The 17,129-nt window shown below is 38.9% G+C and overlaps 1 protein-coding gene across 4 annotated transcripts in view; it reads left to right on the plus strand.

Moving 5' to 3' along the window:
• The window catches only part of map2k5 (mitogen-activated protein kinase kinase 5), a 62,170-nt gene that overhangs the window by 30,052 nt on the left and 14,989 nt on the right, over positions 1–17,129 (plus strand). Inside the window, exons 18-21 of one of the 4 annotated variants that reach the window (XM_004557933.5) lie at positions 4,027–4,053; positions 4,402–4,434; positions 12,672–12,733; positions 13,684–13,729. The exons of 1 other annotated variant lie outside the window; for it this stretch is intronic. In XM_004557933.5, coding sequence (XP_004557990.1) covers positions 4,027–4,053; positions 4,402–4,434; positions 12,672–12,733; positions 13,684–13,729 — 168 coding nt within the window. Of the gene's footprint in view, positions 1–4,026; positions 4,054–4,401; positions 4,435–7,846; positions 8,144–12,671; positions 12,734–13,683; positions 13,730–17,129 lie in introns of those variants that run through there. 2 more of the 4 variants (XM_076884477.1, XM_012920994.4) reach the window with 2 other exon arrangements.

Here is a 17,129-nt window from a genome sequence, read left to right on the forward strand (position 1 = left end):
GGCAGACTGTTTGGTAACTGCTGCACCATCTGCCCATGGATTGGCGAGTTACTGATTATTTTCAGGAACGCCAGTTATCCTTCCCGAGGAGAGCAGACATTCAATAAATGAACGAGCCGGACAGCTTTTATAAGGCTTAAAAATCTCAGGATGTATGCATGAAAATGTGCTCTTGTATGCCATTGGTCTTTTGGCTGATAATGTCCATTGCCTCTGTTTAATGATGTTCTCCAGTAAAAGCCATTTGTCATGTGTTTTGACAGGAATTTATTCAGCACCTCTTTTTGTGCTTTCACAGTAAACATCTGTCTGCGAGACTGATTAGAGTCGCGATGTAGCTCTTGACTTGTTTTTGGCGTCGATCGTTAATTCTTAAGTACGATGAAAAGCAAGTGCAGGAAAGCAAAGGTGTAGATCGTGTAGTAACGTAAATGTCATACAGTGATCGATCTGTGCGCCTGTAGCCTTGGGTGTGTCTGATTTGCGCGCTCTCCTCTCTTCATTTGATTCCGTCATTATCATGTTAATCGCTAATGTACGAGAGGCACTTTAGTCCTCCCTCGTAGATATAAAAGGGGTGGACAAAATAAAAACACCTCTCTGTTTTTGGTAAGGCTCTCTACCATCACGCAGCTTTCCTCATCTCGGTGTTAATTTTCCCCTAACTCCATATGGCACTGCAGACAGTTCACCTGCAGGCTGTAGCAGAGCAGTGTGGCGAGAGCGCTCGGATCCAGCTCGTCAGGCGCAGCCTGCCAAAGTCCTCGGGCCTAAGCTGTCATTTTTGCAGACGCTGGCACAGCTGTCTGTGCAAAACCCCCTGCTACACTTCACAGAGAACATTTTAGCACAGGCTCAGAAAGAAGTTGTAGAAGATTAAAAGAGGGAGGAAAAATTAGAAGAAAATCTGTGGCGTCTGAATTTTTACTTAGTGAAAAATGCTGGATGACTTATTAAAGCGGTGTGGCGTTTAGATTTGAAGGAACTAAAGGAAGGGAGCGTGTGCGCGTTCCACTTGCTTTTATTTGTCGGACGTTGTTTAGTTAATGGATTATCCTCCATTCATTGTTGTGTGATTGTGTATGCATGCACAGTGGAGTCATCACCTCATGTTTGTCATGATTAGAGATTGTCTCTTTAATTCCACTTCACCACATGTCGGGATTCATTTGCATTCTTTGTCAGGAGTTAATGGAGTTTTGCACGGCTCGCTCTGAAAGTCTTTGAAGACACCAGACCTGATGTGATGTGTATACAGCCGCCAGCAGTATTGTATCTGATTGATTTGTTGTCTTTTTTGCTTGCTTTATGCTTGCTTTTGTTTCTCTTCATTTTGTCATGTTTTTTTTTCTCCCCCCCTCAAATTTGAATGGATTTGTGGATGAAATGCCGTGTCAATCTTTAGTGTGTCTGTTTCAGGAACTTTCATTACACGTCAGCGCATCCATCAGAGAATATAGATGCTTTCCTTTTGTTGCTTTGTTTTTTCACTCCGAAATGAAACGGAGAGGAAATGGTATCTGTTCCCACAGTGTAGTGTGTGTTGTAAACAATGTTTGCTGTAATTTTTTAGCTCGCTACAACAAATCCAAACTGCTGCATACTTTGTTCGATCACGTGTCCTCCGTCAGCAAGCTAGTTAACATTTTGTTTCAATAGATAAGTAATCAATATGTGAAGTCTTAACATATTACAGGACCTTTTGTTTATTGCAGTGCTAATTATTGTCGCTTGCACATTTTTGGACGTTTCGCTTACAACTCATTTTGGCTCATCTGTGCAGCCGAAAACTGATTTTAATGATCTGTTGTCTTGACTTGATAGTGCTTCCTTTAATCAATCACGTTGCAAATCTAAATTTAACACTTAGAGAATCTAATTTGAGCAGTATTCCTGTGGCTAAGGATGAAAGGCTGGCAGCTGAAGGAGATCAGAGATGAGCTGCTTTCATTGCATGATGTTTCATAGCCTTCATTTTCAGGGAAACGCATCTCAAGCTAATGCAACAGCATGCTTGTTGTTGACCTAACAGCTACGAAAACAGAGGTGCAGACCTCTCATTTTTATATATATATATATCTCTTCATTTGGGCCCTTAATCATAATGAAAACATGCCTGTCAGTTTTTGAAAGTGATGTCTTTTTTTCTTTTATTATCTATCTAAAAGAGAGTTTTTTAGATTCATTACCCTTGAAGAAATGTCTTCTTTCAAGAGGGGAAAAGCCATCTGATCTTTTAGACGTGTTTATTGAGCGGCTCTTGAAAGGGACAGAAATCATTTGACATCTAAAAATTGATTTTGTGACTTCTTCTTTTCATGCTGAGCAGACTGTGATGGTTTGAAGTAATGAGAGAAGCTCAAAAACTTGAGTGGGCTCTCCACCTCAAAGACGCGAGAAGCTGGTGTTTATTTCCTACACAGCTACATTTGCATACACACACACAGAGACAGCTTTATGCACTTACATACACAATACAGGTGTTTGTTCATAGCTAACATACAAATAAAAGTCTGAGTCCATCTATTTTCTTCTGTTTATCTAGTTCAGGGTCATGGGGTGGCTGGAGTCTATCCCAGCTGTCATTGGGTAAAAGGTGGGGTACACCCCAGGCAGGTCACTGGTCTGTGTCACGCTGCTTACCAAGAGAGTTTATTTCTGTGCACACTTAAGCAAACATGCATTTTTTTTATGCCTTTGGGATCTAGCTTTTTGATTATTCTTTTTATGGGTTCTATTTTATCTTTTTATTATTATTTTTATTTTTAGGGTGGGATACATCTACAGTCTTCAGCACACATCCAGTCTCGTATTAATTCACTATGAGTCACCGGCACAGAGATTCATTTACATCTTCCGCTAGTAGTTTAGTCAGATTGTGTTTATGACTTAGGAGAAGATTCGACTCATTTCATGATGAAATTCATTGAGAAATGCGGCCCATCCAAAGGTTCACTTCATGGGGAATAACAGGGAGGTATTTTAAAATAAAAAATCTTTTTTTTGATGTGTGGTCAAGCCACACGGTACAAGAGGAACATGCGCTCATTTATGCTTGAATAAGTTGGTCTCCCACTATCCAATTCCAACTCCTGGAGCAGCACGCAATTTTGTTCTAGTAATTATTTCTGAACAAATTAGTTTTCCATAGTTGCCTTTAATGTGTCTGAATCAGGCAAAACTGGATATAGAGGCAGTTTAGGAGTCTCTTGGTATTTACAGAGTGTAAAAACCTGTATTTAATCGAGTGGATCAATAAGTGCTCTAATGCACTGTCAGAAGGCCTGGAGAAATGAGCAATTTATTCACCAAACATTGTTAGACATTTAGCTGAGCCTAGTTTTTCAGCCTTGTATCATTTAGTCTGTGTGATGAAGTTATAAATTTAGATCTTTAGAAATAAAAGCATGGGTTTCCTCATGAATTCAGCCTCGGGGGGTGTTTAAATAAAAAAACTAAATCCTGTCTAGAGTTTTGTTACTGCAGTGTCGTACATTTTAAGACGAAGGCTTTTATTTTGAAGAAAAGTTTCTTTATTTTTGATCCCAATCAAATGAGGTGGCGTGTTAGTAAGTCAAAAAATTGGATTTGTGTTTTTTTTCCTCCTTTTCAAGATCCGCCTTGTTGTTGTCATCGTGTGTTTAGCTCGTTCAGTGTCGGAGTGTCACCTGGGAAACCGCCACAGCGAGCACGCTCTTCTAAAACCTCAACACTGTTTGCGACAGTCACTTTGCATCCCAGCACATCTCGATCACCTGGAGGGCAGGAATGAAGTGCAGCTCTGAAAATTAGCATTAGTGGATCTTTTACCCCCATTCTCCTCAAATGAGAGCGAGGCCATTAACATTTGTGTGTTTTCATTATGTAAATGGTGTTAACACATACTCACAAATTGCCAACAGGAAAGCAATAATTTTCTCCCAGTGATCATAATGTGTCCAAGTGCATCGTCTTGATTATGACACGCTAATTACATATTGCCTAGTCTCTCTCGCTCTCTCTCTCTCTCCCTCTCTCACCCTACAGATTCAGAAAAACCAAGGATCTTTAATGGTAAGTTTTATTGCAGTGGAATAAGAAGCTAGAGGTCTACAACTCTGAAGTCTGTTACTCTTGGTTGACTCTCTCATTTGAAATAATAATAAAAAAAAGCCCATCAAATTCCATTTTTGCAGAAAAATATTGGATCATGCTTAAACTGCTAGTATTACATTAGGTGCCATTATGGAATAATAAAAACATTCAGAAGCTGAATGGTGGTTTGCCTGAGCTCACTGAATTTGATTAATCTAGGTAGATACTTTTTTTTTTTTTTAATATCACACTATTGATTTTCTCCATTGCCAAGAAATTCCATGTAAGCTAACATGTTTTTTTCTCCCTGTGCTTCTCCTTTTCCAGCCTCTCCAGTTACTGCAATGCATTGTTGATGAGGTGAGTCGTCGTCTTATGTGCTTTTGCATCTAAAGTCAGCCCTAATGGCCCGGAAAGCTTATATTTTGTTTCCTAATGAAGCAAACCACTCAGGCGGCTTTGCTCCCCATTCACTCAACCCTTCACCCTACGCGACTGCCTCAGGCAATACACATATGCACATGCACATTACTGTAGAGGTTGGACCTGTCATGAGTAACACGTACACACAAAGCGCAGCTCTCAATTCTGTGTACTAGTGTATGCAAAAATGTGTTTAACCAGGCTTTCTCTCCTTACTGCACTGGGTTTTATTATTGTGTCTTAAAAAAAAAAGTCAGAGAAGACTCACAGGAGCATCAAACCAAAGACTCATAGGACTGATAATGATGCGCGCACACTGCAGACCACAGCGACTGATTAGCCATCCAATAAAGTTTTATTTAATTTTGTAATTTGCGTAGAAGCAAAAGGATGTCAAAGATGAAAAAGACATAATAATGACTTTATAAGAATTTATTTAAGCCAACGGATCAATCTCCTCAGTGACAGCGTTCAGGTACCCGTTCTCATCTAATTTCTTTATGCTCTAAGACTTTCCATTTTCTAATACAAAATGCAAGCTTGGACAAAATATCATAGTGAAACCAAACCTTGTTCAAGTCAATCTTGAACAGTTTCTTGATACATTGAGATGCTGCTGTGCACAAAAATATGCATTATATAGAAGCTCACTCTGTGTGCATTTACATCATAAGCAGGAATAATAATCTCCCCTCCCCTCTTCTTCTTTTAAGCTGGCTTCTTTGCTGAACAGTCAAAATGGCTACACAGCATAAAGCATTCCTGCAATGCCCCCATCACCAGCTATATCGCACATTAAACATACAATGTCACTTGTCCTTAACTGCCTATAGATTGGCCGTAATTAATAATTAAATGCTTTCGGTTGTAATGGATTGACCTGGGCTGAACTGTTCATTAGTCAGCTAGACGTAGCCATCACTCAAACTATTTTTCTGTGCCCTTTCTCGTCTCCCCCTTGAGGCAAGAGAGCTCTCATTGTTGTCCGTGCCGTACCGTCCCAGCTAGTGCAGTGCTTTGGAGGAAGAGACAAGAGGATAACCTCTCTCTGGACAGTTGACGCTGCATTGATGAAATCTATCTGTTCCCACTTACGCCCGATTTAGACTTGTGCATTGAGTCTCGGCAGAGCCGATGACATAAGCTACGTAAAGTGGCTGACATTGTTGCCAGTGTTTATGGCTGTATGTGGTGCATTATGTGTTAATTATGTGTTTTACATGCAGTGCCAGCCGATAGAAACAAATGAAATGCCTCGACTTTCTTCCCTCCGGGGTCCTCGCTCTTTGTTGTTTTCTTTTTTCTTTTTTTTCCAAAGGAAAACACATTTATGCATCAAGTTTGTACATTCAGATAGTTTCAGCTCCCTCTCCCTCCAGGAATTTACAGATTTTATTTGAGTGCTTATGTTGTTACTATCATTATTGTTTCTTATATTGAGGCAATGATTGTAATTCTCTCCCTGTCCTGTTCAAAAACTGCCAAAAAACTCACCAGAAATGAACAGGGGAGAGGACTCGACGGTTGTGAACAGGCCAGGTGCACATCAGGTTACACTGTAGGTTACGTTGTAGAGTTTTAGAGCTATTCGCGGTTACGGTTTACCTACAGTGTAGATCTCCCACTGAAGCATAAATTCCCACTTGGATGTTCAGAGTCTGGCATAACTTGTATAAACCCTTTTTTATTTTTGTTTAAACCCAAATAACTGGGCTGGGACACGTCACATGGAGCAGCTACTCTAATACAAAGGTATTTTTAATTAGTTTAGACACACCTGACTCAACACTATGGCAGGTGTGATAAATTACACCTGACTCCCTGGCATTTTGTAAATATTGCTCATTACTATATACTGTACTGTACATGTGAACCTTTTTTGGATATTGTATGTGACTTAACCCACTGGGAAATTGAAAGTTGCTTTATTGGCTGAATGAATGTGCTCTTGTGAGTGGAGCTTTTAATATTAGGTACAAATGTGTGTGGTTTGGCTTCCATTTCTTTCATTTTGAACCTAAATTGAGGTATGCCCTCAACATATAGGCCAAATAAACAAATGATCAAAATTCAAATTGCTGATTACCGCTGATTCTGTAGTGTGGTGGTTTACACATTTATCCAACACACAAAAGATTTGCTCCCCAGGAGGAGATGCAAATCTCTGAGAAGGTTGCGTGAGGAAGTAGCATGCGGCATAAACATTTTCCAGATCATAAATCTGCTGTCTGAATAAGGGAGCAGCTGAAAGAAGGATTTACTTACACAGAATAGTAGAGGTAGTAAGAACTGTGGTTTCAGCTCAGTAAAGGAGTTTATTTATTTAGACAAGAAAATGGTTTTGACATTCATGAACAAAGAACATGTAGTCGTTGTTGACAGCTTACACAGTTAATTTGCCAGCATTAGAGAAAACACATTTTTGACTTGCCTAACGTAACATTACATCACCTCCACTTTATCTTGATTTTATTTATAAGGTTGTTTTAATGCTTTAAAAAAAAATTAGGTTGATTTTGGTCAATATTTGGAAAACGCCAAAATTTTCCATAACCCAACAGCTATAAAACACTCGAGGCTGAATCTCATTAGTAACACACTGAATATCTCTTTCTAAGGACTGTTAGTGTTCACTCTCAAAATGACACATTTGTATGTAAGACACTTAAAGGGGCATTTGCACTTCTGCACTGAATCTATGCTGCATTCATGCCATAAATACAAACCTTTCCGATCATCAGCAAAAGTATAAATACCAGTATAAGTAAATTATAAAATTGGGTATAATTCATATTGATCCTGAAGAGTGGTTCTATATACGTGTATACTGCTCAAAGAGGAATCAAAGGAACACTTGAAAAATCTTAACTTTGATGTTTGATCTGATTTCTGAATCCAGCCCTCAGAGCTGTGATGATTTTGTTTTCCACTGATGTTTCATCACTTCATGCTGATCGGATTGCACAATGCATGTTAGTAAAGATATTCAACTAGAACATGTGTTTTAAGTGTTCCCTTAATTTTTATTTTAACATGCCAGTCCTCCACTTAAATGCATCGTACTTGCATCTTTGGAAATCCTTGTTATGAGTGCATGCTAGAGAAACGGCATGCTCACCCTGCTCAGGCAGGGTCTTGAATTAGAAGTTCTCTGCAGTTGTTTCCACCATCTGTAAGCTGTCCTCCCTCATTAATGCGCCTCTCTCCTCTGTTTGTTGAATAGCAAGTGGCTCCACTAATAAAGAACTCCCACTTTATTTTCAAGCCTGTAATTACTGATCTAATTTTGCCTAATAATTGCTTCATGGCAATGACATGTATATTTACTTGTACCCTTGTACCCTCGTAGTGTGTGTTCTGTCTCCTAGTGGTGCACATTGACAACCAGAGGACTAATTCACGCAGACTAGCCACTTTCATCAGCCTGCCTGTCTTTTGTGCCATCGCCTGCTGCCACATCAAAGCTGCAGCAGTGTTCCTCTCAGGTGGAAACATGAATACATGCATAAATGTGCATGTTTATATCTGCATGCAGATTTGTTTGAAAAGTGCAGACAGGAATTTTGCATCAGATTTAGCCTACATGACACATACATTAGTTGTATAGTCAAGACTTTATGTGTGCGGTGCACCTAATTGATTGTTGCTTTGTGTTTGTGTGTACACCAAAATATAGCGATAGCAAATTATTTGGTGCTCTGTCTCTGTAAACAGTGTATACTAACGTTTGTGGGTTTTCGTGCTCAAGGGCATTTGTTTGTGCACGTGTGTTTTTGTGTGTGCGCTATGATATATTGCTCATCCAAGCAGCGGCAGAACTGTGAAGTGCACTGAGATTAGAAGGAATCCATTCCTTTGTTAATTTAAATGGGTTCATGCATCATGCTTTGCGGGAGCCTGCCGATCAGAGCATTAAGGAATGGCGAACACTGCCCAGAGGTGTTTTTAATGGCACAGCAGGGTCTCGGATGTAAAGAGGTTTAATTCTTTGCATTTGAATGAATGCGTGGTCTTGAACCTGGGCTGTATGAGTTTTGTGCATATCTGAGTAGTTGCTTTATTTCACTTTTTAAGACCTCTTTGCATCATCTCTGTATGACGCCGCACTACATGTTTTTAAAACTTGACCTACACCTGCGGCATCTACCGATCTTATTATATCCAAGCACAACACATTTTGTGTATGTAAAATTTTAGAGTTACAGATAACAGCATCTTCCAAATGTATATACAACAACTGCTTGCTGGTATTGTTGGAAACAAAGTAAATACAGATGTTAATTTAGTAAGGTTGCTGCTGTAAAGTGGTTTAGACTTTTCCTCCAAGTATTTCATGTGTAAAAATAATAATATACTGTGTTGGGAGGTTTTCGTGCCAGCAGCCAAAGGCAGGGATAAAGCAAGAGTGGGAAAGTGGATGGAGTAATGAGGTGAAGGGCTGTAATGGAGGGTCAGTCGGGCACAGCTGTTCTACATGACACGGTTCATAGAACTTCGATTGACAACAGGCAGCGGGCCTGACACACTCAGACACACACACAGAGGGATACACACTTAGATGACTTCAAAGTTTTTGACACCCTGTAACATTAACATAACGTTAACTCGATCTTAAATGCATCCTTATACTAATCCTAAAGCATGTCTTTGCTTTTGCTATTGATTATCTCAGTGTAGGTAAAAGATTCATAGGAAATGATATGTTTGAAAAATGGGTAAATAAAGCTCAGACTCTTTATTAAAGATTAATGTAGCCACCTTACGTGACCTATTGGTTTGTTAAGTTTTGTTTTGTAGCCTTAGGCTTAGCATTTTTCTCACCACTGTGTTGCTTTTTTTCAAGCTTGATCAGGTTTAGTTAGGAAACTGCATCTATCGGCTGCAATGCACAAACACACATATTTGCTAATTATTCGTGCACTACTAGTTTCACCTCCGAAACCCACACAGCAAGCCATAATATTTCCCAGATAGCACCATTAAAATACTCCCAAGTAACGAAAAACGCCACACGCACCTTGAAGAGGCTTCATCTCTGCTGACTTTGTGTCATCATCCACCTGTCAGTGAAAGTGGTGTTCTCCTAACTTTAGTCCTTGATCAAACATGTGAGTTATTGAGAAAAAAGAAATCACCACTATACAGTTGTGATGAAGAGGTAACTTGGCTATAGAGACCAGGCTGCTTTAAAGACGACTGTTTTATCAGCCTGTGTGGACTGATTCAGTTTTGTAACAGCTGCAGTTTAGGACACTTATGTGTTTGTTCCATTTTCCAGCCTTGGAGCTTACTGCTTTCAAAGGTGTGTTTAATATCTAAGAATTAAATTAAAAGGGATGTCAAAACATCAAAAGAAGTTTTAGAAAATGTTTGAAGTTAAAAGATTCAAAGATGTTAGATGACATGAGTAATAACCAGAGTGTTTTTTTTTTATTAAATAGCAATAATAACACTTCCCAGGTCTATACAACAAAATCCACATTCATATTTTGTATTTAAGAACAAAGTAAAATGAGTTCAGGGACTACTTGGCCACTTTTTTTCTATTTGTCTTTATTTTAGCTTCTTATTTATCTTTTAAGTTACATATTTCCCTGGAACAAAAACCTGCAATGATAAAAGTGAGGTGAACTGCACAAAAGATTTGTGTACACTTTCTCTAAAGTAAAGGAGTGCAAAAAACCACAATGTCAAAAATACTGAATAATCTTTCAGATATTTCTCCTACATAAATTGAATGCTACAAATTTAACATTCATCCTGGTAGCTTCAAAGAGCTTCGTTACCATAACATCTTTGTGTCTGTGTGCACCTTTAGATATCTGCTAATATAATAAAATATAATAACATTTTTGTATTCTATCAGCACCGTAACACACTCCTTTTACTCTTATACTTTAAAGTGGGTTTAAATAGTCCATTTTCCCCACCAGGCTGACTTTAAACATACTGTGTGCCACCAGGTACCTCCACAGCTGTTCACCTGGCAGGCACAAGGAAAATAAAAAGTAGAAAAAGTTTTTGCTTTGCATCATTTGGTTGTTTTAGTAACCATCAAACAGAATTTCTGTCCTGTTAAGAGCACTCGTTTTCAAAAGGTGACTCTTAATTAGTTGTGTGCGTTGTGCTGAGGGCTCCACACCAAATATACAGCTGTTTCCTTTAAAGGTTTTTCCCTTTGGTCTGATGATCTTTTCATTGACATCCAAATCTTGTCTTATTCCACCTCTTTCTCTGCTGGACTGCTTACAATTAAAGAACATGATCCAGGGATGTTGGCATCTAATAAGCGCTCCCTGCATCGACACCTGACCATGTGCCTGCCAATCACAGCTGGTCCTTGCACTGTGCAGCTTAAAGTTTCCCAGACTAGTCTGGATGAGTAGCATTGCATTAAACACAGATGTACAACTACTTTCAGATGTTTGGCCCAGCAGAAGAGCTTGTCCCTCAAAGCAGAAAAAGGGCCAATTTACTGGACAAGAGACACGTTATCCTCTCAAAACCTGCAGTAAATGCAACGAGCCACAGGAGAAATGAAGCGGCATCAAGTGTCACCTCCATCATGCAGACGCAGTGAATGGCGTGAAAGAATTTATATTTTGCTTCTAGGAGATGCACTTAGGTGAAAAATATCTGGCAGACCTTATTCATGTATATGAATGCAGCAGTGCCATGTTGATTTAATTTTTAATTACTTTTTGGTAATAGTTTTTTTTTTTTAATTAGATCTTTTATTTTCTGTTGAAGAGAAGCCCTGAGTTTAGGTTCATGAATAGGATCTGATTTGTTTTGAAAGCAGTGTTGTGTTAACATGAATCTGCACGAAAACATTTTTGGTACTAAAATCAGTGAATAATGATGACAAACAATCTCAATAATCTTGTAGTCCTAAGTATGATGACTTGATCTCATTCAGCTAGAGCAGCGGTGCCCAACCCCCGGGCCACGGACCCATTTGGTTCCGGGCCGCAAGAGTTGAGGCTCGGGTGTGAAATTTATTGTTTTTACGGTTTTTTTAATGTTACTTTTTAACGTTTTTATCGTTAACTTGGTCTCCCTGGGTCTTTTCCCGTGTGTTATGAATAAATCTTCTTTTTTTGGTACCGGTACCGGTTTTATTTTGTTGTATTTATCCGTGACACCTTCAGGTAATAAAATATTGTCTGAAAATATTGTCGGACATACACCGGTCCATGCCGCAAAAAAGGTTGGGGAAGGCTGAGCTCGAGCATCTTTGAGACGAAAGCGTGTGGAAACCTTTTTCTAGCAGCACCAGCACTTTCGCCCACGTGGCAGATTTAGTGTTGTTATGCTGTTGTTGGTTATGCTATATATGCCGGACACGGTCAAATTATTTCTTTTTTTTCTCTGTGTTGTGTGTTTTTGTTCTGGTAGACAAAACATTTCTGCTAAAACCTTAGACCGTAACTAGTCCCCTCGCCAGAATTTCAGGAGAGAAATAGAAAAAAAAAAATCCAATCTTATTTCTAAACTCAGACTCCAAGCATTAAGTGTGTGAATATTTTCTGCGTCACACATTGTTAGAGAATAACAATAGCACAATAAAATCAAGGTTGATCTCTGTGTCAGCAGTGCTTTTCAAAAAATGGGGCACGTCATCAAAGTGTAAAATATGTGTTGAGTTGAACCAAAGTTCAGTTTCCTGATGCTATTGTATATAGTTTTTATTTAAGTTCAATTCAACTTGGATTGTCTTTTAACGTCACAAATGTTTAAAACATTGTGAAGTGTAGGGCACGAACCTTCTGAGGTCGGGGGCTTGCCAGTAAAAGTTTGGTAATAAATACAGAGCAGTGTGACATCATTTGATTACTGTTTTTTACATATTTCAAAAATGAAAAAAAAAATAACCTCACAAAACAAAACTTTAATCTAGCCAATGTTTCTGTGGGTACGTGTCATCACTTGGTTGATGTGTAATCGTCAGTCATAACACAAGTCACATTTCAGGATTTTAAAAATTTCCTTTGACAATTTTCAACTTTCATCTCCAGCCTTAAATTTGGTCAGTTTTTTCTTGCTTTAGTAATTTCAGCCAACCTTGACTATGACAACCCTCGTCTTAGTTTTAATGTATCCCTGCTGATGTGAGGTAAATGTTCGGGTTTTTTTTCTCCAGTAGGTCAAAAACTGTCCTCCTCTTTTTACAGGATCCTCCAGTTCTTCCTGTCAGCCAGTTTAGCGAAAAGTTTGTTCACTTCATCACTCAATGGTGAGTTATTTGTTTAAATGACCCGTTTATAAAAATTGAAGCACTAGATTAATTATTTAAATAAAAGAGAAACTTTATGTGTATTCAACAGCTATTGACTGTGTAGTCCTTTAATTTGTAAATTTGGTTTGTACGATCTTTAAATGTTCAAATATGGTCAAATATGGTCAAATATCGAAGGACTTTTTGTTTCATTCAGATTACTGTAGATGAATATGAAGTATAATGGTATAATAGCGTAATGGAAATAAACTGCATTAGTGTTAATGCGTTGTGGTTGAAATAGCTATTAGCTCTGTTCTCCTGTGTGTTTGAATAGAAAGCTTTTCTTTATTTATGAGGAGTGATTGATTTATCTAATGCGTGAGGACACAGAAAACGTTTACCCTGCATTTGCTTGTGATTAATTTGCCTCTTGTAACCTTTACAGTTAGACAAACATCTACATACACACCCTAACCACATGTGTATATGTGTGTGTTCAGCACTCACAAGCTGATTATACCAGCTGCTGTTTGTCCCCGATGGGTGTTGCATTTACTTAAACAGGGCATTTCTCTCTCAGGACCGAGGTACTCCGCCCTGCCTGCGTTCAGTGGTGGTACTATCCTCTCCCAATCTGTTCCTGGATGTTCATAATGCTTTCAAAGCGATGCTTTAACAAGTTACCTGACTGCACACCTCACAGTATGAAGGACGCTTGCAAAAAAACACACAATACTCCCCATATCTGTCTGAAAGAAATGTACTGGGTTGTAAGGGAATTAAACTCTTGCTTTTAATTTCTGTAGAGCGAAGAGTTTAGTTTCAAGCCTCCCTCCTTTTTTAATATTCGTTTATAAATAAAATTAGGCATGAATTGTAAGTTAGAACTAAAAACCATCTCTTGGGCACTTAGAAACTCAGTTTTAATAGTGTCTGGCTTTAAGCTGTTGTATTTCTCTTTTCAGCATGAGGCGGAACCCCAAGGAGCGACCTGCACCCAATAACCTCATGGTAAATTAAACCAAACCTCCTATTGAACACTTCCAAGGACTTCAAAAATATAGGTTTTGAATAAATGTGTACAGAGAATGATCATATTCATGCATTCCAATAAAAATTCAATTAAAGATAATTTTATTATCTTTGTAGCTTTTGGAATATGCAGTTGTATTTTCCGCAGTGATTGAGGTGTTTCAGGTCAAGGACCCTCCAACTTGGCATTGATGTGTGGAAACGGCAGTAATGAACTTTTTGCTTCGGATAAACAGTGTCAGAAAGAGGTCAGCCAGAAACCTTGAGGAAGGATTGAGACCTACTCCAGGAATAATTCATTCATTTCACTCCACTGGAGTCAGCATGAATAAATCAGGCTGTTGTTCAAGAGTCACATCATTCAGGTTCAAAATCAAGTTTTAAATTTGACCAGCTGACAAAAGAAACTAAGTGTGCGTGCGTGTGTGTGCGCGCGCATAAATCATTAGGACTCCAACACCTTGTAGAATTATCAGCTCAACCATTTTCCAAAATTAAAAACAAATCACTTGGTCAGTTTCACATGTTTTTATAAATTAAATTTTTCTTTCAGTCATCTACATGTACACTTACCATTTTCTGCAATATTATCGCTGCTCATTCAGGCTACATTAGGACACAGATCCCGTTGGGGTTTCATAAGGCAGGCATCCGGCATGAAAATGTGCTAAATTGAAGACTTTGAGCTACCCACTTATGAATAAGGGAGTAGGTAAAGGTAACTTTTTTTCTGGCTGCTTAACTTGCCTTTGGCACATTGTAGCTAATATTTTTACTCTAAAATGTTGAAATTTCTTGAATTCTTTTAGAAATAATTGACATAATCCAGGAATCAAGCTTGGCGGTGAATAACAGCAGCAACAAATTAGTTAATGGCATTTAAATTTAATGCTGAAAGGGCAGTGACCCTGCTGTAGTATATAAATAAGGGACAGGCATACAAGCCAAGTCAAATGGCTCCTTCCATTTGTGAACCTGACGATTGTCTTTAGTTCTAGCATCAGCACACAAAACTGTCAGTTTGTAAAGACTGCCTTTTAAGAGTTTTAACACTCGGGGTTTTCTGTGTGCTCGGATCAAGGACACTGACAGTTATGTCCCGAGAGAGGTGAGGCCTAAAGGTTTGTGTTGTGGGGATGGTGAGCTGGAGAGGGTAAATGCAGAGCTGCTAACAGATTGCATGTTCTCAGTCTCACACTAGAAAGAAGGAATATTGGGAAGTGTTGGCTGTACAGGGACTTCATGCTTCCATCCAAAAATGAAGCTCAACTTGATGTTTTTGTGATCTTCTGCTCAGAACATTTTGTTATGTGAACCAAACTTTTATGGTTTTTCTGGCGCAAAGGCAGATGTATTTGTATGTTTTTGATTTATTTTTTCTCTTTACCTGAATGCATAGTTGGCTCATCCTTTGATATGTCATTTCTCATTCACATAAGGAAGATTATAAGTATTTTACAGTCTTTGTGGTTTTCTGACAGGGGTTGCATTAAATATCAGATTCTTGTCAGACATTACCTTTACGTTACTTTACAACCTGCCTGGCTGAACACTCGGTTTTCATTCGCTACAGGGCGTCCGTTAATCTTTGATAAAAAGACGCCTACTGAAGGTGTAGTCGCAGGTTTGACTGTCAAAGTGTAGTTAATTTGACTAGTGTGATCGCTGTGTCTTGCCCAGGTGCGATTAATTGAGTCATGTTTTCCAAGCGTGCCTTTCAATTGTCGGACAGCGTGAGCACAGGCTAGCAGTGGAGCGGGGAGGCGGGTCAGTCGTGCTCGGAGACGCTGCAAGGCGCCCATCGCTCTCTATGAGTACACCCTCAGTAGCTGTTAGTGAAACTGTCTCTTGCTGGCTCAGTCATTAAGTGGATAAGTGTAGCAATAGCAACACAATGCTGGAATTAAAGAGCCAGTTCCTTTGTATATTTTCCTTTTTAATATTTTCAGTTTACCTGTTGTATTTTTCTGTGTAATAATTAAACTAGTCAAAGTATAATAATGTTTTGCTTGGTGAGGGGGGGTTTGATTTGGGCCATTAAGAATGAACTGGAGCTCCAAGGAAGATGCCCTGTGTCTGTATTCTTTACTGTTTAGAGGAAAAACTAAACGGCTCTTTGTTCAGTCGTGTATTTATACATGCGGCGTGTCTTTAAGAAAAATATTATTTGTTTCCTAGTTTAACGAGATTCTCTCCACCCGTGAGGTTGAAGTGCTTTTCTGATTTTTAATTTCAGTTTTTTCTTTTTAATATTTTGCTTTTCAGCAATAACACATTTTTCTATTTTATGATTTCCTTTCTCGGTCACTTTTTTTCCCCATCCTGTGTTTTTTTTGGAGGTGGTGGTTGTAACTCACTTTCATCCCTTTTCCCATCAGTGTTTCTTTTTTGTCACTCCTCCTATATTCCTACTGTGCCCCACTTCTTTCATATTCATACTGTGATCCTTGTGCTCTTTTTCAAATTTTCACAGTTCTCCGTTTTCTATATTTGTCTCTCTCCATCCCACTCATCTTTCCTTTACCTATATTTTGTCCTCCTGTAGGCCTTCTTTCTGTGCCCATGATGAACTGAGATATAAGGTCATGGTTGCCTGCCTTTGTGACACCAGCCTGCTGATTGTCTTTCTCTTTTCTCTTCTTTAGTCCCTTTTTCCTCCCCACCTCTCATGCTGCCTCTCCATTCCCCAAGCCTCCTGAGTGCATTAAAACTCTTTGCCTATTCTATCTGTATGTTAATGCACCCAGCCATCGGTCCCCCCTTTCTCTTTTCTCTGCTCCACTATTTACTCTCACTTCTTATCTGTGGAAGGTAATGCAGGAAATGCACACAATAGTGTAGACACTGAACAAATAATGTTTTGTGACCATACAAAGTGACATAGTAGCTCCAGTTTGCTCATCAGGTTTCAGCATGTGGTTTCTCTAATCACTGGTGTAGCTTTTACTGACATTATTGTCACTGGGATTTTATCCTATTAGATGTTCTTAAAAAGGCTGCCGTTTGATTGTGTGCCTGCTCGTAGGTTACATCCCTGAAGCTCGGGTTATGTCTGTTATATACTTGACGCTTTGCGCATGAAACTGTCTTCTTCTATTAGGCAGCTTTATCATTGCACAGTGTAAGAAAAAAGCTTTTTAAATGGTTCATGCTATGATCCCAACGTGACCAAAGGAAGCGCAGTGTTTTGATTACACTACCAAAGAAAAAAGGCGAAGTTAACAGAAGCTAATGGGAACAGAAGTAGTATAAGTGTGTCCTTCATTTTTATTATTATCTGGTGAACCGTAGGGCATGTTTTAAACATCAATCCAATTAATCACTGGTCACTTTGTGTTCGACTGCTCATTAATGCAAGTATCTAATCAGCCAACCACTC

This window comes from Maylandia zebra, linkage group LG1 (genome assembly GCF_041146795.1).
Source record: "Maylandia zebra isolate NMK-2024a linkage group LG1, Mzebra_GT3a, whole genome shotgun sequence".
Lineage (NCBI taxonomy): Eukaryota > Metazoa > Chordata > Actinopteri > Cichliformes > Cichlidae > Maylandia > Maylandia zebra.